Consider the following 25,943-nt stretch of genomic DNA (forward strand, 5'->3'; position numbering starts at 1 on the left):
CATTCTGACAGATGCTGAAAGGCCATTAATTGCTGCCTTGTGGAACATCAACAAAACGTTGCTGCCATGTAGGAATGGGAATCTGACATGTCAGATACAGCGTCTGTCATGAAAAGCTTGCGATGTTTCCTGTTGCTCAAACATGCCTTTACTAGCCACAATGAGACAGGATGACAGTTATAAGAATGACTAATAAAGGGCATTTAACGGATGAACACACAACATCATGGCAACCCTCAAATTTTTGGTGTCGAATTATAGCATTGTACCCGCAATCAAACAGATTAATATTATCAAATGGAACTGAGTATTGTCATGCATGAGAAGAAAACCAGGTCCCACTGCACCAGCATATGGTCCAACACTGGATTTCATCCAGCAGCAGTCAGGGTACCTCTGGTTAGCATGTGTGTGCAGTTCTCCAAGGATCCCAGCACGAGCCAGGAATCATCTGCGAAATACTTTATATAATATCTTTTATCACTTGAATTGTTCCACAGTGTATGTAATTATTGCTGACAAATGTAAGTATGAACTTACTACTCAACTAAACTCAACTTTATTGATAGTGCACATTAAAACAACAACCAGACCTGAAACAAAAATCAAACACAAAAAAAACAATAATAAATATATTCATCCATCCATCCATTTTCTGAGCCGCTTCTCCTCACTAGGGTCGCGGGCGTGCTGGAGCCTATCCCAGCTATCATCGGGCAGGAGGCGGGGTACACCCTGAACTGGTTGCCAGCCAATCGCAGGGCACATACAAACAAAGAACCATTCGCACTCACATTCACACCTACGGGCAATTTAGAGTTAATGCATGTTTTTGGGATGTGGGAGGAAACCGGAGTGCCCAGAGAAAACCCACGCAGGCACGGAGAGAACATGCAAACTCCACACAGGCGAGGCCGGGGATTGAAGAACTGTGAGGCTGACGCTCTAACCAGTCGCCCACCGTGCCGCCATAATAAATATATTTTTAAATAAAATTATATTTATTTAAAAACATAAAACCCCACTGACATCGAAAAACTGTCACAGACCGTATGCTAGCCGCGTGCTGTTCTGTCACTATACCATAACATCCATCCATCCATTTTCTGAGCCGCTTATCCTCACAAGGGTCGCGGGAGTGCTCGAGCCTATCCCAGCTATCATCGGGCAGGAGGTGGGGCATACCATAACATACCAAATTCACTTTTACGTCACAAATCTGCGTGATGGTTGAAAATGAAAATCGGATTAGTGGATTCACCAACAGGCCTGATGAGGAAACAAAACAAAACAGCCCTGAATCCTTCATGCTGTTGAAGCACATCTGCCGGGACAATGAAGCTTTATGTTTAATCTGCGGGCCAGTTGGGCAGAAAGAGACCGATGGTGCAACTGGCATCAGGATTTGTATTGTACATTCACGAGCAAACAAGAGACTCTCTCTTCCGCAGGCTTTTTTTTTTTTTCCTCCCACGATTGTTTACTCGGAGAAACATTGATGTTGGGATTTGCTTGGTGAAGCTATTGTTTAATAATTTGCACCACAACAATGGTAACGGGCAACCTGGGCGCTGCTCAATAAGCTACAATATTCAAAGACCATAGCTTTGGTACAAACTACATTTTAAAATCAATCAGTCCTAAACAGACTTAGAACATCTCTATGAACGCATGAGCGACTTTCCTCAACTCTTTCCTGGGCCCCTCACTATTCATGCTTGTTGACATGATGTAGTCTACTCGCAGCCCCTGAGATCCTCCTCGCTACAACCTTTGACCCCTTACAAAAGGGGGTGTCTCATTGGACACAGATTTCCCTGCTGCTAAATCTATTTGGCACAAAAAGCCCCTTGGCTCAGCCGACATGGGTATTAAGGGGGACAATGAGGCGACACACTTGGAAACCCATGACCCCCCACCTCACGCTCCCTGTCATATATTGTCTTCTATTCATTCATATACCAGGATTTGGGGATTATTTTAATGTTTGTTTGCTCAGATTGTAGCAATAAATGTTGTATTTAAACATGGTAAGCAATCTTATCATTAAGACGCTGCATACTTATTTTAACTGTAATATTATTTTACAGGAATTGTCGGAATGCTTTCCCCTAAAAAAATATTTCATGAGTGATACTGAAGGGCATACAACACTATAAAACTATAAACACACATGCACGGATACGCACACTAATTGACAAGTGTAATTCAGTGGTTTGGCGGTGAAGTGCTGTCTCGGTGAGTGAAAATTCAAATGATGCTTTTAGTTCATCTTTACAGGGACTCGCCTTTCTTATGAGATGCTGATTTCTCACAAATGGAGGCCTCATGTCCAAAATTAGCCGTACATAGAGATTTTTGGGGTGTCTGTACTTTACTTGATCGTGTTATTTAATCTTTGCACAACTTTTATTTTACCCTTATTCCCAACATTTGAAAACAGTTATCTGAACTTTCTACTCCAAGCAAGATTTTCCCCATGCATGGCCTTATTTGAAAGGTCACTGATTTGAAACACACTTCTGAATGGCAAATTTGCTGAAATTCCATTTAATTATATGCTATTTGTAAACATGAACAATATGCATCAATGTGAAATACACCCGCATTAATTATTTTTAAACAAATAATTATCAACATACATTTTACAAGGTAGGAAACAGACTCATTTCAATATGCTACACTTTATTTCTGTACACCTATACAAGAATTTACATTTTCAAATGGTCACTTCTAAAAGATTCCTAGGAAATCACAATTTCTATCTAAGCCCAGACAGAGTGGTTTTGCCACCTCCACACTTCACTTGACTTTTTTTTTTTTTTTTTTTTAAAGAATGCTAACGTATGTTGTACAGATGGGAAAGGTATTACGAAAAGTTCGACCCCTGGTAAGGATGGATTCTAATTAATATTTGCCCATGTGGGGGGGGGGGAATGTGGTCCTTCTTCTTCTACGCATGTTCCAGAGTTAGTGAGAGAGAGAGAGAGAGAGAGAGAGGGAAAGAGAGAGAATGGGGGGGAGAAAGGGTTTCTGAGAGGGAGCGAGAGAAAGAAAGAGAGGTTCATGGACCATGTCACAGCTTCAGCGTTCTCCATGTCTTCTCGTCCACGACGATGCACTTTAGGATCTCAATAAGATGCGTGTGTGTTTGCAGATCATCGGCTTCCTCTTCGCCGCAAACTTTGACCTCCCGCCGCTCCGAGCCCAGGGTGAGTCTCGTTTCTCTTTTCTTTACTCCCTCTCTCTGTGTTTGCGTACGGTGACTTCTACTCAACGCGACCAAAAGTCATTTGTGAAATTATTCCCCCCTTCTCCGCCTATCTCCTGACATTCCGTCAGGAGATAGAGATAGATAGATAGATAGAGAGAGAGAGAGAGAGAGAGAGAAAAATGGTGCGTTTCCAGCACGAGTGTTCACTTCTTTTTTTCTTTTCTTTCCCAAAGTTGTAGTTGTTGTGGATTTTAGTGACAGCTGACATCCCGTTGGCCCGTTCGGTTTGTCCTTGTTTTACACCCAAATTTCATCTCGGGGTGGGATTTAACCGTGTTCGAAGAGGAAATGCAGTGCATTACGAGATTAAATTTGCCGCTGTAAAGTTATACGTGTGTTCAAAGCACTTCGAATAACGGAACCGTTTAAATACTGGCGAATGGCGCCCCGGTGGAAGAATTCATATACGATACACAAACGCGAACATTTGAGTATTAGCGCCCCAAAACGGGGCGTTAAATGCAGCATGACGCTTTAATTCGAGCATTATCATCCTGTTTCCCGAACACGTAAATTCCTCTCCAAACAGAATAACGAGGAATGATCGATAATAGTGATGCGCAGTACGTTTTTACACTAAGTACCACCACAAAAATAATAATAATAATAATAAAAATTTTAAAAATACAGAGGTGTAATAGGCCCAAGTGTTCACCCTCCCCCCCGGAAAAAAAAAAAAAAAAAACACAAGTCGCTGCAACATTATGCACAGTTTGAACAATAACACTGTGCTTAAATATAAGAACCTTAAAAAAATACTTAAATAATGACGCAATTAATATGTATTGCACATAAAAGCAAAATTGTAAAACTCATTGTAATTAAACAGTTCTAACTGCATTAAATCTAAATGTGGTGAATACTGAATTCTACCTAACAATTATACTGTACTGTATTAAAAAAAAAAAGTTGAAGACACTAACATTATGCAGAGTTTGAACATTTGATTCAGTGATTCTCGAGTACCACACTTTGAAATTCACTGATCCATCACTTTACGCTGATCTTATTTTTAATCATGTTTGCACAATAGCCAGCATACAGTAACGGGATGTTTGACGTAGTCGGCTTGGGTAGAAAGTGAAAAGAGCCTTACCGAATAAAAAAGATTAGTCATTCAATTTGTCATTCCTAATATCACTGTATTAGACCCACAAAAATGCATTATTTTGCAATTTATACCAGTCTCAACAAAATACAAAAATATGAATATGTAATTGTATTCAATTGACTATTATTCTGTCCTTTTAAATTGTTAAGTAGGTTAATTCACTTTTACTTGTCAAAGCAGACAAACACTGAGTTGTATATTGGGGTTGTGGCTTTAAATGTAACCCAACTTATTCCATGGGCTGAGTCAACCACAGTCTGGCATTGTTTTTTGTTTGTTTGTTATCACATTTGAAACCATTTGGGAAGGTGTCTCCCGAAACACCTTTTTTTGTGTTGCCATTTTATTCAAATGTGGGGCCAAACTGCATGCTTGTGTTTTAAGGGTCCCATCTACATTATTAGAACATGTAGGTCTTTTGATGTGCAAGTCCACATGGGTTAAGGATGTGGATTTGCTCTGGCTATCACTTTGAATCTCTTTTTTCCCCCCCACTCACATCTGCCCGAAACATGAACGTAACACAGCTCTTAGATCCTCATTTGGGGTGCACATTGTCTACAATATAGAGAGGCCTAGCAATAGTCAATAGAGGGCCCAGAAGCTTTCTACAAGGCTCTAAATGGTAGAATTTACGTCATCATACAGGAAAGTGATCAGCAAGCTTTGCGAAAGGCAATAACGTAACGTCACTCTTCCTCAATTTATGTCAAAATTCCTTGCATTTTTGCCTGGAGTGAGTTCGGTGAAACGTTTTCTGCGTCATGTCTTTCATGTTATTTTGTTGTGGAGGCAAGCCGTGAGAGAATGCATCTGGAACCAATTTGACTCCTCAAAGCAGAAGGGGTGGAGAAGGAGGTGGAAAAGGGGGGGGGGGGGGGGGGGGAAGGAGAGCAGTGAACGGCTGCCCTTTTTATTTTCCGTGTCCACTGTAATCAGGAATGGGCTCCAATCCCGCAAACAAAATTATAGTTTTGAGAACATTAGATTGAAGTGGCGGTTTGCACTTGAATTTCTTGGCTATCTTTCAGTTCGGTGATTGTGGAATTGAGTATGAAATGTTGCTTTTGCGCAGTACGGTGACCTAGTGGTTAGCACGTCTGGCCTCCCAGTCAAGAGGTTCCAATCTCTGCTCTGGTCCCTCCTGTGCGGAGTTTGCATATTCGGTGCAAGCATGGGTGTTCTACGGGTACTGCAGGTTCCTCCCACATTCCCAATAGCTGCATGTGAGATTAATTGCAAACTCTAAATTGTCCATAGGTGTGGATTTTAGTGTGAATGGTTGTTAATCTATATGTGTAATGCAGTTGATTGTTCAGGGTGTACCCAGCCTCTGACCCAAAGTCAGCTCGGATAGGCTACAGCTCACTCGTGACCCTAACGAGGACAAGCGGTATAGAAAATGGATGGATATTGTTGTTGCCTGACCAGTGCCCACCACTTGGCTTTGGTGAAAGATAAATATACGGTACTGTATAAACACGACAGCAACATGCTGCTGGAGAGGGAAGAAAAATAAACACTCAACTTCCAAAATTACCTTTCACCGCCTATATATTGTAGCAGTAAAAGATCTACTTGACCAATTTAAAGTAATCTGACCATATGTGACTTTTAATATGATGCATTTCTTTCCTATTGTTGATTCTGTAGTTTCTCCATGTCTATTTAGAGCAGGGATATCAAACTCAATTTCGTAGTGGGCAACGTAGTACTTATGGTTTACCTCAGAGAGCCATAATAAGAAAACCATACAAGTCTATAGTCACCCCATCATATTATTACATTGTTTGGTTTTATGTTAAGAACAAATCGAATTTGAAATCAGAAGTCAATTTAAAATTGTGACACGCAAATATTTAAGTATACAACTATTGCTTATGTTCAGAAGGGATTTGGTAAAAAAAACAAACAAAAAAAAACATCCTTGTAATATCTGTTCAAAGTAAGGCTGAAACGATTAACCGAATTACTTATATTATATTTATATACTTATATATATATATATATTACAAACCCATTTAGCAAGAAAGATAATGTAGGGACTCTTTATTTGCATTAGTAGCCCACATAAAGTGATGCAAAGGGCATACCTTTGAGTTTGATACTTATTATTTAGAGTATCGTATATATGATTTGTGTGCTCGTCCAACAAAATACTGAAATAAAACTATTGAATCCTGATTTAGGACTTCAGTGCTACGATATCGCCATTAGCATTCTCAAAGTACAATTTCTGTTTTTTTGCTGCTCAAGTGGCTTATCATTCTTTTTATTTTATTTTGAGTTCATTCAGACACTGTACCAAAGCTGCTGTGAAACCGTGGTAATCAGATAATTAGAATGCTTTGCAAATTTCAACATTTGAGTTTGCATGTGTTCCTCTCTTGTGCGAGTTTTCCTTAGCCATTGAGATCAGGCCATTTTTAACTGAGAACATATTTTTGTTGTTGTTAAATGTCGGCCGTTCATGAAAGTACTGCTCTGGTTTGGACCATGAAAATGGAACATTGTTTTTGGATTTTACAGTGTTATCTTTCCATTTAAGTTGTAATTACTGAACAGATGAAATGCCCATGTGTGTTATGCCTGCAAATGCATGCAATACGTACTTCAGTCAAAACAGTGGCAGATAGCGGCACTGTTGTAATATCTGTGTGCAATATCTTCATCTGTACATAAACCTTTCACAAAACTCTACAAATGTTTTTTCTCTCCCCTTTTGACTCGTTTTTGTGCATGTGTTCAGTGTCAAGTCAACCTCAGTCAAATGTCATAGTTGAGCGCAAGTCTCTCTTTGCTTTAACTTTAATGACAAACGTGACGCATTAAGTGATTCCTATTGGTAGATAGGACACTTTATTTTTAGCATTATTACTTATTTCACATGTGTAAAAAGAAGCTAACCACTATGAAATGTAAATACAGCAAAATACTCTGCCTTCACGCTGATAGCCACTGACAATGTGACGTGTATCGTCGTACTGGACAAAGATATTTCAAAACTGCTGTGATTTGACTGCTTTGAATGGAATTTATGTATGTTATGTAACTTGCAGTATATTCAGTTTTCTTCTTACATTCTACTCTTAACACCCCTTGTTGAGAGTAAAAGCAAAAAAGTAAATCCTTTGACGCTTTGGCAGCTGAGCTCTCCTCATGTACACTCAGTACATTTACATTCATTAAAGCAAAGCAAATAATTCCATAAGATGCTTGAAACCAGAATGAAACATCAGACTGACGTTCACCTCATACCATGCATTGAGTCAGCATCGCTCATGGCGCGTTTTAGTTATCTGTAAATAAATTATTATTTTGCCACCAAAAGCCCTTTCTCAGTCTTGTTTTCATTTTATATTTGAGGTGGTGCAAAAGCAAAAAATATTTACATCAAATCACTGCTCTGCTTGACGTTTTTTTTTAGAAAAAAAAAGCTTGTTTTCGCTTGCTTGTTGGTCAGAAACACGGTTTTGTTTTGGGTGAAATCAACCCTATGTTCTACCACTGATTACCAAAGAGCGTTAACAGGTAGAAACAAACGTTTATCCTGGTGAAAGAAGAGAATCTACTCTTTCTTTTTGTGAATTTGGTGCTTACATTGCCACAGAACACAATATCCTTGACTCTGCAAAATGCTCCAAAATGGCTGACTATATGGGGAACTCTGCTCTGAAAATGTCTGGCAGTGAATAGGTCTGACACGTTTTTCACATTCTGTCAAGGCTTTCTACTGATGAATTGTGGATGCCGAGTAGCTTTGTTCTCCCTTTTACCCAAAGCCAAGTTTTGTTGCGATAACTCCGTTTTACTACTATTTGCACCGCGTGACTGCCGTGGCAAATGTTTTGATACTTTAAAAATCTGACCAGGTTTCCGCGGCAATCATGGCCTGCCACGTCTCACCCATCCGGCTCAGTAACAGTTAGAGACTAGCAGCAACCACGAACAACCTTTCTTCCGAGACCTCTTTCGTGTTGAATTCGCAAAGTAAATGAGTTGACAAAAATAGAGTTAACCCCGGCTTTATCGCAGATTTTTTTAAGCAATCTATTTTTATGCCTTCTTATAGTATACAGAGGTCAGGGGTCACCAGCTTTTACACCCAATGCCCTTTCTTTTTTTTTTCCATTTTTACCCGGGTTTGGGAACGGCAGTGGCTGAGTACGGGTGCAATGAACGGGATAGATTTTATCATAATAATGGTAACTAATAATAATGATAATAATGATAGTAATAATAATAAATATGCACTTAGTTTTAATTATCTCCACTAACCCTATAAGTAATCGCTAAATTAAAGATGAACAACTGTCATTTGAATTAAATTGCATCTTCTGCTTATTTCCTGTAAAGCCCTGTTATCATGTTCTCACATATTATCTCAGCATTGTTCAAACAGCTATTCTCATAGAAAATATGGCGTTGTGTTGTTATTGTGGACATGTCTTTCTTTTCTATTGATATTTAACTGTCTACAGCTGGTTGGCTGTAGACTTGACTAGTTGTGACTCACAGAGGCATGATCCAAACAGAACCACAGAGAATGTAATTTGTATTGAAGTTTTGTTATTGAGGAGATGCCGGACGTAATATTCTGCAATAAAAAAATAAATAAATCAACAACACTGACAGTTCAGTTGATTTCGATGTTTTAGAACAAGATGTCGTATCTTTACAATTTAGAGCCATTGCTTCCATGTTTGGTGCAATAATGATGTCATGCTGTGGCATGAATGGGCTGTGGTCAGAGGATGACTCTTATTCATACTGGTGTGATATGTGGCACATCAATCTTGACACTGGATGCCTGTTGTTACTGTAAACAGAAAACTTGATTCCGTGCCCAGTGACTGCTCTCCTCTCCTCTTTTCCCCCCTCTATAATACTTCTCTATCCTGCTATACATCTTGCTGTGGCTATGAGCTCACCTCTAATGACAGGGTGGGAGAAATAATCCATTCATCCATCCATCCATCCATTTTCTGAGCCACTTCTCCTCACTAGGGTCACGGGCGTGCTGGAGCCTATCCCAGCTATCATCGGGCAGGAGGCGGGGTACACCCTGAACTGGTTGCCAGCCGATCGCAGGGCACATACAAACAAACAACTATTCACACTCACATTCACACCAACGGGCAATTTAGAGTTGTCAATTAACCTACCATGCATGTTTTTGGGATGTGGGAGGAAACCGGAGCGCCCGGAGAAAACCCACGCAGGCACGGGGAGAACATGCAAACTCCACACAGATGGGGCCGGGGATTGAACCCCGGTCCTCAGAGCTGTGAGGCAGACGCTCTAACCAGTCGCCCAACGTGCTGCCGTGAGAAATAATAGATTCTGAAATGCATCTAATGCATACGCAAACCAGTCAGAATTTACACATAAAGTCAAATAATCAATCTTTAAATAAGGCTGCACGCTGGTTTAGTAGTTATTATGTCTGCCTCACAGTCGAGATGTTTTGGGTATCAATCTCAGCTCAGGCCCTCCTGTATGTTTTCCCCATTTTTGCATGGGTTTTCTCACACATTCCAAAAATATGCATGTTAGGTTAATTGAAGACTCCTTACCTGTCCACAGGTGTGAATGCGAGTGTTAATGGGTGTCAATATGGTCCCTAAAATTGGCTGGTGACCAGTCCAGTCCGTTTGTAAGATGTGTAAGCCTGTCATCAGAAGTTTTGTGTCAATATTGCTCATTGCACATAACGGCTGGATTTTGGTTAGATGTAAATTATGTAACCACTATGGCAGCTTTTTATTTTACTCAACCTCAGGGATTCTGCAAGTGCAATACAGTAGATACATTTTTGAAATATGACAAAGATGGTTTGAAAGTATTATACCCACACAATGAGAAATATAATGTATAGAAAAATAATATGCATCCTTTCAAGATGCTTGAAGATGTATTGTTATTCAGTAATGGAATCATAAGGTGGCAGATTACCCTTTACACTGATGAGAACAAATGAATACTCTCTCCTGCTGGTGTCTTCACTGCTGCTTTGTTGCTTCAGGTTTCTTGTATTTTGTTCATTCTCTCAGCTCTTTACAATAAATGCTCCATCCATTTTCTTACATTCAACCATGTCGCAGGTCCAGCTGTCCAAATGTATGTTTTAGAAAAGAATGATCTTTTAAAAGTCGGACTTTTTTAAATACGTTTTTTCTTTTTGTTTTTGCATACAATCGATCTTGCTTGACACAGAGCTGCAGGAATGTCCCAAAAACAATATAATATGCGTACTTGGTGAGTACCTCACACATGTGATCCGACAGCTTCTCTGTGAATTTGTTTTGTAGTTGTATTTCGCTGTCTGGAGGTATATGATTTTGTTGTAAAATACCTTCAGATAACATTTGTCGGTAGATCTTTTTTTGTACTGAGTGATTTGACTACAGTAAAATAAAAAATTATACTGCAAAATTAAGTCGGAATATTATGGAGAAAAGACAAGATTAAGTCATAATATTATGGAGAAAAGGTCGTAATATTACCAGAATACATTTGTGAAATTATGAGTCAAAAATATAATGTAGCAGTGTTAAAATGAGGACTGTTGAGGATCTTGCCAAGTTTCACAAACAATGGCACATCAATGCCACCATCAGCAGGTTAAGGTGACTGAATTGTTCAACAATTGTTTAACAATTGTTCAAGTTTCTTCTCTTATTCTTCCAAACTCTGTTGATAACATTATTGCACAGCTCCTAATGGCCATTCGCAATTAATCAATGCACAGGAAGTGACCTTGGACCCCCATCCATTAAAATCTTCCCTCCGAGAGTCTGCTGCAGATCTTAGAAATGCAGGAAGCAGAGTGTTAGGATAGCTTTTCTGGTACCGCTGGTGGTATTGTGCGAACCAGAATCATCCCTGTTAATGTTCACTGTGGACAAAACTGGATGGTGGTGAGACAACATGGAGGGACGGTTGAGGGTAAAAGGTGATAGTCTGTGACTTGTCGTGGATGCTGGAATATGTCTAAATTGTCAAATCATTTGCCACAGCGATGGGTGCATGGTGTATAGTGAATATTCGGTAGACGATATGAATTTGGCTGAAGGTATAGATTTAGACTACCGACCAATCGCAATAATGCTTGTTGATGATTTCATCATGTCTGGCTCTGTGTAAAAATGGCTTTCAGCACGTCTCGTTTTTTTTTAACCACTTCCGAGTGGAAGAACAGTGCTTTCGTGTCGAACAGTCACCCATCCTCCCTATTTTCCCCGCTGCTTGAGTATTATTGGGGAATGCTTGACACTACGACATCTTGCGCCACTCTAGCTAGTTACTAGTTGCGGCTGGCTAACTAGCGCGGCTACACACGGTGCAGAGCTGCTCCTCTAAGTCGCTAATCATTGCCTCCATGGCAGTGAATAAGCTCCACTTCTGACAAGTATCGTTACCACGAAAGGAGGACCAGGAGTAATAAACAGGACAAGATGGAGAAGTAACGCTAAAGCAATTGCGAAACATAGCTGTGAAACACCGGAATAAGTGCTTGAGTGATGCAGTACACTGAGATACATTGGCTGAGGAGAGAGAATGGGTTTTATTTGTCTTCAATTCAACTCAATTTGGGCAGCAGTTGCTGAAAAACAAATAATGTTAATGTTGTGCCACGTTTCAACTGCAGAGATGTTAAAAGATTATGATGATATACCGTAATCATTAATCTGCGAATTAAGGTGTTATGCAGATATTAATATAATATAACTACAGCTAAATAATATCCAGCACACAGAATAGCCACTCTCAGCCTTGAGAATGTGGTGTGCCTGATGATGGGAGTAGGGTCGCAAAGGGGTGGAAAATTGCTGGTAAATTTCCATGGGAAGTTAAAATTGGGACTTTTGGAAATCATAAAAGTTACTTTATCCTATATTTCAGTAAACCTTTACTTCATTTGGGAAATGAATGGCAGCATTACAGTGGGAAGTTGGCCACAACCAGTGGCCTTCATTGCACTAACCATGAATGTAACAGTGTCGCTGAAGGGGGGTACTTGTTCTTATGTATGCTGGACCAGAATGGGGCCAGTGCTCATTAGTACCGAGCGAGAGGCCTCATATTTTACATGACTGAATGCCATCCATCATCCTTTCCCCTCTCGCCAATAGATGTCACTTGCCGTTGTTTCGACCATCAGTTATTTACACGCAGTTGTGGCCTCAAAAAGTTATTTGGTGTCAGGAACAGCACGGTCAGAATATCACTGTCGAGGTTACTGAAAGAGCAGAAGTTGTCCAAAAACTGAGTCACTTAATTCAGTACAGTAAAAACGCATTCCATTGGGAAAAAAAAACCTCTGTAACGGGTTTTGTTGCACTATACGTATACATAAGTGTCAAATTCTACATTCAGACACAATAGAACAAAAATCTCACTTCCCATGAAACCAGTCCTTAGACAAGTTTAGCCACAAGCACCTTTCAGTTTCTACACAAGAACAAATTAACATTTTCAAAATACTTCACCGAAAATCATTATACTTTGAACCAAGTTCATAGAAATTCTCTAATTTGTTACAGCTATACTGGTAGTTCAAGCCTTAAATTTTGATATGATCTCAATTAAAAGTATTACTTTTACTTTGTAAAAAAATGCACATTATTTAACATAAAGTAAAAATATATTTTATATACTATTATACTATTTACTTTAGTAATAGTATATATATATTAGTAATAGTATATATATATTTAATAGTATATATATACTATATATACTATTTTGGCTATTGTTCCTTCTTCTTTTTCACTTCTAATTTCTTTCCTTCAAACCAATCTTATTGTCGTTTTTCCTTCCATTTATACTTATTTCTATCTTCTGCCCTTGCTTGTTTTTTTGCTTCTGTTCTATTTCCTGCCAAAATACAAAACCAGACTGTAAAGCAGCTGTCCATCCTACCTGTAACTATAAATGAGCACAGAAAAAACATTTTCCCACTGAAAATTTCGACTTCTTGCCATCATTAACAGTTTTCTTGAGCAATGGTCGTCTTTACTTTCTTGGCGATGTACTAGCGGAGGCAGAAAGGGATTCATGATCGACATAGTCATGTGACACGAAACATTTGGTATGAGCTGAAAATGCTATCTAAAGAAAACTATAGCTTTTGATTCGTTTTAAGAGGAGCGAAGTTAGTTTTTTGTAAGTGATCTTTTTTATGGGGTTTTATAGTACACTTACTGTAATTCCCTCACATGCATGGAACTAGAGGCTGCAGAACAGTGAGCACAATCATGCTGAACCTGCTGCTATAACACAGACACTCACACCCAGACTCACCATCATCACGAGACACCTCACCAGGCCCCGCCTCTTAGAGGCACATCCTTGCACACACAGACACTGCATTATTAATTTTCTACACACTTCATACTTGCACTTAATTTTTTTGTGTTCAAATATGTTTAAAATGCATCTGCCACACACCTGATTTTACAACATTTTCATTGTACAATAGTATTTGAAACAGCTGCAAACACCTTTCAAGCCAGTTGCTAAAGAGGCCAGTTTGGAGCACCATGCACCTTCTCTCTAAGTCACACACTGTATACACAAATTTTATACAGTGGAAGACTGCTGCTCCTTAAAGCATCAAAGACAACTGGACCTGCTGATGGAATCCAGAAACCCCTGTGTCAAGCAGCTGAGGACACACCAACAGTTTTTTCCCTCTCTCTCCAACACACATAAATGGAGCCACAAGAGTGCTTATCCATACACATGGATACACTGACAAGTGGGTGTGATGGTTTCTGTCAATGTCTTGCCTGTCAAGTACGCTCACTTTCTTTTATGTCTTTTAATGCCTGCCAGCATTGGTGGTCACTTTAAATGAAAGAGGAACAAAAGGCTTGGTAGCTAACAGATGATGGTTACTGGAGCTAGACAATGAAGCCCCTTATATGGAAAAGTATGTGTGTCCAAGTTGTGTCCCACACTTTTTACTCTCATGCTTACTTTGTAAACTCTCGAGAATTGGATTGTACCTTGTCACAACAACAAAAAAAATATATTTTCTATACACTATTCATGGCGGCACAGTGAACGACTGGTTAGAGCGTCTGCCTCACAGTTCTGAGGACCGGGGTTCAATCCCAGGCCCCGCCTGTGTGGCGTTTACATGTTCTCCCCGTGCGTGGGTTTTCTCCCGGCACTCCGGTTTCCTCCCACATCCCAAAAACATGCATGAATTGGAGACTCTAAATTGCCCATAGGTGTGAATGTGAGTGCGAGTGGTTGTTTGTTTGTATGTGCCCTGCGATTGGCTGGCAACCAGTTCAGGGTGTACCCCACCTCCTGTCCAATGATAGCTGGGATAGGCTCCAGCACGCCCGTGACCCTAGTGAGGAGAAGCGGCTCAGAAAATGGATGGATGGATACACTATTCACAAAAAGTTAGGGATATTGGGCCTTTGGGTGAAATTTCAGTTTGAATCTACAGTGGATATAAAAAGTCGACACACCCTGTTCAAATGCCAGGTTTTTGTAACAAAAAAAAGGAGACCAAGATAAATCCTAATTATATATATATATATATATATATATATATATATATATATATATATATATATATATATATATATTACACGAGTTCTTAAGGTTTGTTGTGTCTAAAGATGTTTTTTTTTTTTTTTTTTTTTTACTATAACCTACAGCTTCAGTGGACACACTGTTGCCTGTTTTCTGAGTTTTGGTCTGGTAAGAGTTTCAGCTGTCAACATGAGTAACCGCACAAGAGCAGCTAAATGTCCAGTCTAGTCCAACATCACTATTGCGTTAAAGTGTTTGGCCACATTGAGCAGGCGGGAGAAGTTTGTCGAGAGCAAATGGAGCCAAGACATTTACTGGAACCCTGAGCCACTCTGTGGTTTGGACCTCTCTTGCTACAAAACACACCCTCTCTTCCTTCTGTTTGTTTGTTTCTCCCATTTTTTGACTCAATAGTTTCTTTTTTAAAGATGGCATGAACACATTGAATCGCTGTGAGTCCCTATGTTGTGGCCCAGTGATTCTCAACTGGTCACATGCTAAAACCAAACCATCAAGCAAGTATACATTTGTAAATTGTTTATATACCGTATATAGTTATTTTGGAAAAGAATCCTACATCAGAGCTTTTCTTTTAAAGGTAATAATGCTAATAGTTTGTGATTTTTCAGGATTCTGGGGTGGCACTTGGCCCTGTATGCCACTAGAATAGATATGCTAATGAACTTAGAGCAGCAAATCACATCTCCACATCCAGAACAAAACTAAGAGCAATCTGTACTACAGTAAGATGACAGTTTTAAACCATTTTCTTAATAATCATTAATGTCGTACTGTTTGTTCACAAATGGGACCTCGAGTAGAAAGTGGAGAAAACCATTTTTGCTTCTGAAACTGATTATATTTATTCCCCACCACGTTACAAAGAGAAATTGTAGAAGTCATTATTTGTGTCTTTGCATATCTAGAAAAGCGCTACCAAATCAATTTATTATTATTATAAGTAGTAGTCATAGTAGATGTCAGGGGCGTCACACACAATGGGGATGTGGGTGTCGTAAACCCGCCCATTTTCTTGAGGAGGAGACTTTAGCTGCCAATCACGACCAATGGGGCATGATTTCGGAGCAACCAATGGTTCATCCATCCATCCATTTTCTGAGCCGCTTATCCTCACAAGGGTCACGGGAGTGCTGGAGCATCGCCCAGCTATCAACGGGCAGGGGGCGGGGTACACCCTGAACTGATTGCCCGCCAATTGCAGGGCACATATAAACAAACAACCATTCACACTCACATTCACACCTACGGGCAATTTAGAGACTTCAATGAACCTAGCGTGCGTGTCTTTTGGGATGTGGGAGGAAACCGGAGTACCGGGAGAAAACCCACACAGGCACGGAAGAACATGCAAACTCGAACCCCGGTCCTCAGAACTGTGAGGCAGACACTCTAACCAGTTGTCACCGTGCCGCTGCAACTAATGGTCAAGACCCAAAATGTACTGTATGTCACGATGGATGATAGATGGGTGTATTTTTATTGGGTCATTGATTGTCAGAGTAAAAGGATGTAAGCTATTGTTGTAATTTATATATTGTCAAGCAGGCTCAGATTTTCTTTGGGCAAAGGCACTTTTGTTCATGTGTATTATATTTAGAACAACATAGAAATATTTAATTTATAGTTATTTTAGGCGGCATGGTGGACTACTCGTTAGAGCGTCAGCCTCACAGTTCTGAGGACCGGGGTTCAATCCCAGGCCCCGTCTGTGTGGAGTTTGCATCTTCTCCCCGTGCCAGCGTAGGTTTTCTCGGGGCAACTCCGGTTTCCTCCCACATCCCAAAAACATGCATGAATTGGAGACTCTAAATTGCCCGTAGGTGTGAATGTGAGTGCGAGTGGTTGTTTGTTTTTATGCGCCCTGCGACTGGCTGGCAACCAGTTCAGGGTGTACCCCGCCTCCTGCCCGATGATAGCTGGGATAGGCTCCAGCACGCCCGCGACCCTAGTGAGGAGAAGCGGCTCAGAAAATGGATGGATGGATGGATGGATAGTTATTTTAATGAAACAATTTGTGAAAATTAATAATCACTGCTCAACATGTTTGGAGATTAGTTGTGGTATTGGAGCCCAAGCTGTTCATTATACAGTGAAGCCCCACATATTCATGTTTCGTCATTCGTTGTTCACTGAAAAACTCGCCCATGTGCTGTGTTTGTGCAAAGGTCAAAGCCTCATTGAAAAACTCAATCTGTCAATCAAGCACTCAATATGTTGTCTGTTTTGTTCTTTATCATTAGTTTTTTATCATATGCTCATCATTGTTATGGTAATACATGATGTATTTTAGTAAAGATCAATTGCATTTCTAATTTGGGCCTTGAGCTGAAAATGTCTAGGAAAAATCCTACTCACAAAAATTTCTCATCTGCACTGAACTCCAGTTCCACTGTCAGCATTATCTTATTCTATATACTGTATTAAGTCTGTGTATATGCTTGCAGATCCCTCCTGTTGCCACCATGCTGCCGAGTTCTCCCCTTGTAAAGAAGCTTGTGATCAGGTATGAACACACAGTCATACACCAATCCATTCCTTAGCCCGTTTGTTGGCCCATGAATAGAGATTTTTGAAGGGGAGTGGTGGTGTAAAGTTGTTTTTATTTTATTTATTTTTTTTGCTCTTTGAAGTGCAGAGTAAAAGTTCTCTGTCACCCTGCTTCAATTAGGAGCAGGTGACACAATGTCCCACTCTGAGGCCGCCACCGTGGCCTCCTTAACAAAACAGGACATGGAGAAATGAAGAGCAAAGAAAGCTTTTTTTTCCCGCAACCAGCAAACAGGCTGAGTCTAATTCATGCTTTTGAAGTGGAAGTGTTGAGGAGGTGGTTTCTTGCATGTTTTAGCAAATACCACAAAAGGGAAAAAGGAGAAAGAAATAGATGAGGATCAAAAAGATGGAGAAAGAATGACGATAGTCTTTTACAAGTGCAGCCACCTCAAAATGTTCGTAAAAGTTGGAGTGGGGTGGGACGTAGTGCCAGGCACACATTATAATCACCAGTTCCATTTTACATCTAATGAAAGCTCCCTTTAGTCTGGTTACACCCATTTAGCTATATTTAGAATATAATTACATTAATGAATGAATCTAAGGGCCGATCCCAATTTGGTTCCTGTTTTTAATTCAATAATATGTGAACAGAACCTTAGCTAGCTTGTTCATTGTCAGTTTGAGTAGCTTTATAGCCATTACACTGCTCCAACGCATAGTACAGTTTACGTTATTCAGGGCAAGTTTCTCAAAACAGGACCTGTTCCTCACAAACCACGCAGCGCAAGGTCTGCTACTACTACCACTAATGAAAAACCGGAACTTTGAGAGCAGGCGTTGGTGCAAAGCCAGTATCCGTAGGACTGAACTGGAGTGAACTCGAGTCGGGACAAATTAAAAATATAAAAATGATTGCCAGGCGGCAATTTTGCAATGCTGCTCCAATGTCAATCGGTGAACCATGGCAAAGGAATGACATGCTTCCAAAAACGGCAAAGCCTACAGTGTCAAATGCTGATGACCTGGTCTCATTGTTCCAATACTTTTGGACTAATCAGCATGCCAGAGCAGTAGTTGGGGATGGCACTTACAAAAGAAACACTATGCATTTGTGCACCATCTGCTTTTCCTCAAAAGGTCATATGGATAACCTAACTGTTCATCTTCTATGCGAACCAAGACTTGCCAAAGTAATCAAACTGGTAAATAATAGTGGTGTATTAAAATACACTTATTTGGGGAATTATTGTAAGCAAAATAATAGTCTCGTGTAAACAGCCCCTAAACAAGTTAGTCTAATTTAGCGGGAAACAAAAAAAGGATAAAGAATTCTTCATCAGACTCAACTGATTTTGACTTAATAAAATGAAAACCTGCTGATTACCAGCCTTTTATGGCACGCAGCATTATCGTCCGAATAATGTATTTCCCTTAGACATGCACTGTTCACTATGGCTCGCTCTATCCACTCTAATGGAATAAGCCATCTTGAAATGTACCTCAATGCTATGGCCTCTTTGTTCCGTGCTTCTGCAACTTTGTGGCATAATGAAGATGCTGTCGCTTAATAATAGACAAATACATCACTGTGCTGCTTTGTGTTTTGCTTTTTATCTGGTGGAGAGTAGTTTAAGTCCTCAGATTCACCACATTATACAGCATTGGACTTTTGGAATTGTAAACAAATAAGCTTACATTACAAAGATGTCAAAATGCATCTACTGTTTTAGTTTTTTCAGGTAGTAATTGTTAATATAACAAAATCAACCTGCAGTAAAAACAGATTGCTTTGACTGCAAAATGTGACATCATACAGTAGATTGTGTACTGAATACAGAGAACACACCTCTTCTCATTTCTGTTTCCCGCTAAAGAGAGTCAGATTTACTTTCAAAACAAAACAGCTATTTGCCACGTTTCAAACAAAGCGACAAGGGTGACACATGATTATTACATTACCATCTTCATGCTTTTATTATTTTCTTGTATTCTTAATCACCATAAGCAGTGTTTTCACCTCATGTCATTTCAAAGAACTGCTATTCTTGGAAAGGAACTAGCTTATGACCAATATGAGATGAATGTGTGAAACTTTTGGCAGTTTTCACTTTTGGCAGTGCCTGCATTCTTCCAGGCTATTCCCCTCTACAGTACACAGTATGTATCATAACACTTAAATGGTGAAGTTTGTATGTGTGTTCAATCTTGGATTTAAAATTATTGGTGACGTGAACATATGTCTGGGCTGAGATTCACATCATCACGATTTTCCCATCTAGATGCAGTACATATGTGATGTGGGTAGAGTCGCCAAAACTTGTACTCAAGTGAGAGTACTTAAGTATTTAATAATAATATTACTCAAGCAAAAGTAGTCCTCCACATATTTACTTGCGTGAGAGTAAGAACTCAGTAAGAACTGAGTAACTTGTAACTTCAGATTTTTTTTTTCATCTGTGCTTGAATGTCAAAGAGACAAAAATATAAATTATGAATGTGCAACTTCAAATATTGCCCAATAATATCAATTTAACTAAAACAATGATACATTCTTTGTAAAACAACATAGATGAAGGAAAATTCAGCACCAAGAAAAGGTCTTCGATTTACTTTCTTTATATATTTGTTAAACTGCAGAATCGGGCTAGCAGGCAGAAATCGGCAACATGTTTTCTCACATTAGACGTGGCATTCTTGTCGGCTGAAAGATGGACCTTTTTAGGCAGACAGAGGCTTGAAGGTGGACATAGATTGAATGTGAGACCAGTGGTGTTGTGCCTCTTCTGACTGAGCCTCGCATGTCGTTGTTTCCTCTGTCTCTCTGCCATGTTTCACGTCAAAAGAACGGCATGCTTACTGATGCATTTTATTTCGATTCCATTTTGGTTCACAGCAAAATCATAACTGTCATTGTCTAAATGCTACTGCATGTAAAGTGAATTTGATGACATACTGTAAGTGTGTGTCACATTGAGGTCAGACCAATTTTTTTGATAGATAGATAGATAGATAGATAGATAGATAGATAGATAGATAGATAGATAGATAGATAGATAGATAGATAGATAGATAGATAGATAGATAGATAGATCGATAGATAGATCGATAGATAGATCGATAGATAGATAGATTTTCTTTTTTTTTTTTACTTACCATTTTCTTTTCCTGCAGCTCGCCACTATAAAGAGTGAGTCTCGTTTGAAACATCTCCTGCAGAGATTGCCAAGTTACTGTCCAGAGTCAATGGTGAGTCCAATCCCTGTGTGACACAAAACCCAATCAATAAAGTTCACTGAAAAAAAACACACACACATCAAAGCCAAAAGGTAAGCAAAACTGCAGTGTTAGCACAGAAGAGTTTGCATTTATAATTTCACAAGAACATGATAGATGATGGCGACAGTATGGGTGGTGATGTACAGCCTGTCGGTGATGACTCAAGGAGAAAGAATGATTCTTAAGTCTGTTTATACAAGCTCCGATGGCTCTATTCCACTACTACATGTCACAACACATCCTTTAACAAGTTAAGCGGTACACCAGAATGGACACACTCTGTGTTAAGGTCGGCCGCAGAATAGCAAGATAAGGCTTTCAATCAGGAAAGAAACAGCCAGCAGCATTAATTATCCAGTACATGTCCATGATAAGCTCTTTTCCAAAATTAGATAAAGGCCAAAATAAAAATCGATCTTGCCATGCCATTTTTTGTGTACAAACTCTATCATCTTTGCTTGAACATAGTCAGACTGAGGCAATAAGTTGTTTTTCTAAAATTTGAAGGTCTGGGTACAATAAAGCCATTTCTCCTCAGAATAATGCAAATGGATTTATAGCGTTTTGGTAAGAAACTCCTCACATACAAATGGAAACTTAATGCCAAAAGTGTCTATTGGACAACATCATCACCCTGTCAGGGAAGGCTCCTTACCTTTTTCACAAGGCAGCCAGATTCTGACCAGCAGTATTGACCCTTACTTTTCCCTGACAATTGACCTTGGTTAAATCATTACATGTATTAAAAATGATAACTAACCCCTGCTTGTGTGTGTTTTCTCAGTTTCCCCCCACATCCCCAAAACATGCGTCTTAGGCCCGCCGCACACCTAAGAAAAAGACATACTGTAACACAGTGTTATCAGAAGTAACAATTAAATTAACCATAAAGTTTGATATAAAATTAAAGTGACATCTTGTATTACATTTTTGAAAGTAACAGGTGTACATGACAGTCCTATCAAATCCTGTGAAACACACTCAGAGGTAAAACACTCTATTGCATGAAATTGCAATACTAATTGTCTAATCTTTGTATTTCCTTTAGAATGAGCTGTGGGTTTGCATCAACTCTACACTTCCAGGTAAGATAATATAGCATTTAGGACAAATTGTCAAGACAGCATTTACAATCCTTTGCCACTTTGGCTAAAAATACCCATTCACCAAATAAAAATTTACTTTTACTCAAAATTTGGTCCATATATGTTTTGGGCTTTGCTTTATGTGTATTTACATAGAAAATCTTCTTGGTAAAGAGAATCTGTCTGTAATCTTTTACACTGTGCAAAAAAGTAGATCAGTTATTTAAATCAGGAATATTTCATCATTAGACACTGAGTTTATTGTATGGTTTGATTTGTTTTCAGGAGTATCAAGAAAGTCAGACAGCTGGGTAGGGCTTGGTTGTTGTGAGCTGGCTATCTCATCGGAGTGCCGGAGGGAATGCAGACAGGTATGTAGAATTGTAAATAAATCATGTCCAGACTTTGTGTTCAAGATATATTGTTATCCTGTGTTGTTTTCCGCTTTTGGTTCTCTCCACAGGCATCATCCAAAAATGACCTAACAAAAGTATGCAAAAAAGTCACAGAGGTAAGTCGAGGTTTCATACACAGATGCACAAAATAGATGCAAACGTCATCAACATAGAAATAACAATCACATGACGGAGTAATTAAGTCTTATTTTGCTCAGAATTGATGTTATTCTCTCACCTATGTTGAGGAATGAAACAGTCGGTTAATAGTCTCAACAGATTGTCAACAGTATTTTTCTTGTTGCAGAATCCTTTACACAGCTGCATCACCAAAAATGAAAGTAAGTTACTAGCTGGACAGTGATGAGGCCACTACACTATTAACAGGAAGACACAATTGCCCTTCCTTTAACCAGAAGATATTCTCTCTAACTGTAAAAGCACAAAAAAAATATATTTTCACAAATTCTGTTCACTCGTCCTCACTTTTTGTGAGTAGTGTTATTTTCTTTAAATACGGAGTGCTACATTATGTTTGTGTGCTGTCATCTAGTGGGCTCCACGTGCTGCAGCTATGCGGGGCGTCACACCACCTGTAGAGAGTACTGTCAGGCCATCTTCAGGACCGACTCAACCCCCACCGTGTCTCAAATCAACGCCGTCAAAGAGTACTGTCAGAGCCACAGTGCTCAACTCCTCAGCTGTGTCGCTAATTTCACCAAGTCCTACCCAATACGCAGCCCTATAGACAGTAAGTTCCAGCTGTACAAATAAAGGGGATAGTCTCTTCCGCGAGATTACTTACTGCCAATTTTACATGTTGTAAAACCTGCATGGTATGTTACATTGTTAGGATGTACTTTGTTGTCTTGAGAATGTATCTGATATCCTACTCATTAAACCGATACAGGAAACCATCTGGAAATTGACCATTAGAGGTTATGTAAATGATGATGGTATTTCAACTTATTCTTCTCCAGTTAGATTACAGATATATTGATAGATGTCTACATTAATTTGTTGCTACCGTCTGACTAACCAAGCCAGTCGTCTCCAGGTCTGTACTGCTGTGACCGGGCGGAGGCTACCCACTGCCAGGTGGCTTGTCGGCGAATCCTCCGTACCTTGAGCACAGAGCATGAGATCATGGAGGGTTTGATCGATGAGTGTGGCTCCCAACCTCTCCCCCAAGATCCCATGTGGCAGTGCTTTCTGGGAAGTGCCCATCCCCCATCCCCAACTGAAAAAGAAGTGCCACATCCTGCTAAAATGGACTGTGCCAAACTGCACTGCTGCTCCAAGGCCAACACCTCACTCTGCAGGTACTGCCGCTTGCTCACCACATAATGGGCTTTACATATCAACATAAACTGTATATTCAAACTTTAAAAGTTTAGAATTGCAACCAGACAAAGTACAAATGCAAAATGTCAATGCAAAAGATATTAACAAGAATCTATTTAGCCTGGAAAACAAAACAGCAGAATATCTTGACAGAAGCAATATGGTACTATGGACGAGGGTAGGGTCACTGCCCTTGTATTAATTCACATCTCTTTGCTCTGACAGGGACATGTGTCAAGAGATTAGCACAAACTGGGGCAGCCAAACGTGGCAAGACTTTGACAAGCTGTGTGAGTACAACCCAGTGGAGACTGAGCTGATCAACTGCCTGGCTGATGTAAGAGAGCCCTGCCAGTTGGGGTGCAAGGATCTCTCCTATTGCACCAACTTCAACAATAGGTTAGACTCACTGTTTTTGTACTTGGCCTTTTGATCACAGGCATTTCCTGAAAGTAAAAATCAATATTCCCCCCCCTCATATTATTTTACGTTATGGTGGTAAAATGTGCGGTTAATATCCACCTTCTCAGAGTCAGATTACAGCCACACTGGTGGAAGGGGAAACTAGAGTTTATTTATTTACAATTAAGATAAACAAAGCTTGATGGAACACACCCCAAATTGCGAAATAGAAGCTACTTGCTTTGAAGCATCAATTAGCTCACTCTGTTTAGACCAACGGACGCCTCCTATTATCTCTGTCCACAGGCCCACAGAGCTGTTTCGCAGCTGTAACATGCAGTCAGACCAAGGAGCTATGAATGACATCAAGCTGTGGTCCAATGGAACAATCAAAATGCCTTTTATGAACATTCCTGTTCTGGACATCAGGAAGTGTCTGCCGGATATGTGGAAGGCGGTTGCTTGCTCCCTGCAGATCAAACCGTGTCATAGCAAGTCCAGAGGGAGCGTCATATGCAAGTAAGTCTACCAGTACAGGGTAAGGTACTTCCAACTGCCACAGTGCTGCATTCTACAGACCACTCGGCCATACGGTGTGAAGGATATCTTATTTCTGCTCTCTATTGTATGTTTAAATCAGAAGCCTGTTGACCCCAATAAGGAGACACATTCTGCTTGCGAAAAGGCTGACAGCAACAATAAAACAGATCGCTGTTGTAAAGTTGAGAAGCCGTTTATAACAAATCAGCGCCAAGAGGGCTGCAGCAGACAATAAATAACCTCATGCTTTCTTTTGTATTGTTCTCTAATCCTGGTGTAACTACTTCATCCTGTGTCCATGTTGTAATACTCTTGTGCGTTGTTGACACTGGAATGGAGCGGAAATGTGTACAACTTCCATGATCACATTTTTTGTTGGGTTTAGGTCGGATTGTGTGGAAATCCTGACCCAATGTGGGGACAGAAAACATTTTAACGAGGAACAAACTCCTGAGAGGATATGTGAGCTGTTGTCGCCCATTGACGACCCTGAACGCTGCATCCCCCTCCACAGATACCTCAGTAAGTGAAAAATTCACAGTACAGGGATGAAGACTTCTCGGATCAAGGTTGACTAATGACAACAATGTATAGAAAATGGACGGCTGGATAGATCAGGATGAAATATGCCACCTAGGGTCTGTGAGCAATATAGGCATCTGATGACAATCTTGACAGTCCCAGCAATATGACCGGATAATGGAGTAATGTGATGACACCATTACCACATCATTGATGCTTTCCTGTCTATTATGTGGACAAGTTTCATGTTTATAATACGCGCCAACATTAAGTCCATTGTCCATTAGCATTAAGCCCTAATTATCTCATTAGGAATGGTCTTCTCGGCACGCATACAATGTAATTTTATCAATGAATTATTTAATATGAAATTTTGTCTCCTCCATCAGCCCCAAGTTCCCTGGGAAATAGTGTTGTTGAAGAGGTCATCCATCCATGCAACCCTAACCCTTGCCCGAGCAACCACTTATGCCAGGTCAACAGAAAGGGTTGCCTTGATGAGCTCAACTGTCAGCCATTTCTCTGCGTGCCAGGTAGGACCAAATTACCACATAAATACTCTGAAATATTCTGATTCTGATGTTCCGCAGAATTGTGTGTCTCTGAGTTTGTTGTCTGTTTTCAGGCTGTAAACTCGGCGAGGCTTCGGATTTTCTGGTGCAACAGGACACACGTTTACAGGTGCCGACTCGCACTGGTCCGGCCGGGTGCTATGAAGTCTGCACTTGTGGTTCAAGTGGGCGCCTGGAGAACTGTGTGGAGATGCCTTGTGTGGACACCAGCAAGCCTTGCATTGTTGGAGGACAGAAAAAAAGTAAGTTCTGCTGTCTAAATCTTTGTGTTTGTGGGGGGTTCTTTTTTAAATATCAGAATCAGAATCATCTTTGCCAAGTATGTCCAAAAAACCCCACAAGGAATTTGTC

The 25,943-nt window shown here is 40.0% G+C and overlaps 1 protein-coding gene across 1 annotated transcript in view; it reads left to right on the top strand.

Annotated features, from left to right (window-relative positions):
* Positions 1–2,996: 2,996 nt before the first annotated feature.
* reck (reversion-inducing-cysteine-rich protein with kazal motifs) overlaps positions 2,997–25,943 on the top strand; it is a 35,862-nt gene continuing 12,915 nt past the window's right edge. Inside the window, exons 1-14 of the mRNA XM_061666562.1 lie at positions 2,997–3,212; positions 17,408–17,466; positions 20,628–20,702; positions 21,781–21,817; positions 22,103–22,188; positions 22,281–22,328; positions 22,520–22,553; positions 22,766–22,963; positions 23,270–23,534; positions 23,782–23,955; positions 24,265–24,477; positions 24,884–25,020; positions 25,410–25,553; positions 25,646–25,834. Coding sequence (XP_061522546.1) covers positions 3,140–3,212; positions 17,408–17,466; positions 20,628–20,702; positions 21,781–21,817; positions 22,103–22,188; positions 22,281–22,328; positions 22,520–22,553; positions 22,766–22,963; positions 23,270–23,534; positions 23,782–23,955; positions 24,265–24,477; positions 24,884–25,020; positions 25,410–25,553; positions 25,646–25,834 — 1,732 coding nt within the window. The 5' untranslated portion in view covers positions 2,997–3,139. The remainder of the gene's footprint in view (positions 3,213–17,407; positions 17,467–20,627; positions 20,703–21,780; positions 21,818–22,102; positions 22,189–22,280; positions 22,329–22,519; positions 22,554–22,765; positions 22,964–23,269; positions 23,535–23,781; positions 23,956–24,264; positions 24,478–24,883; positions 25,021–25,409; positions 25,554–25,645; positions 25,835–25,943) is intronic.

This window comes from Phycodurus eques, chromosome 21 (genome assembly GCF_024500275.1).
Source record: "Phycodurus eques isolate BA_2022a chromosome 21, UOR_Pequ_1.1, whole genome shotgun sequence".
In the NCBI taxonomy this organism is placed as follows: Eukaryota; Metazoa; Chordata; class Actinopteri; order Syngnathiformes; family Syngnathidae; genus Phycodurus; species Phycodurus eques.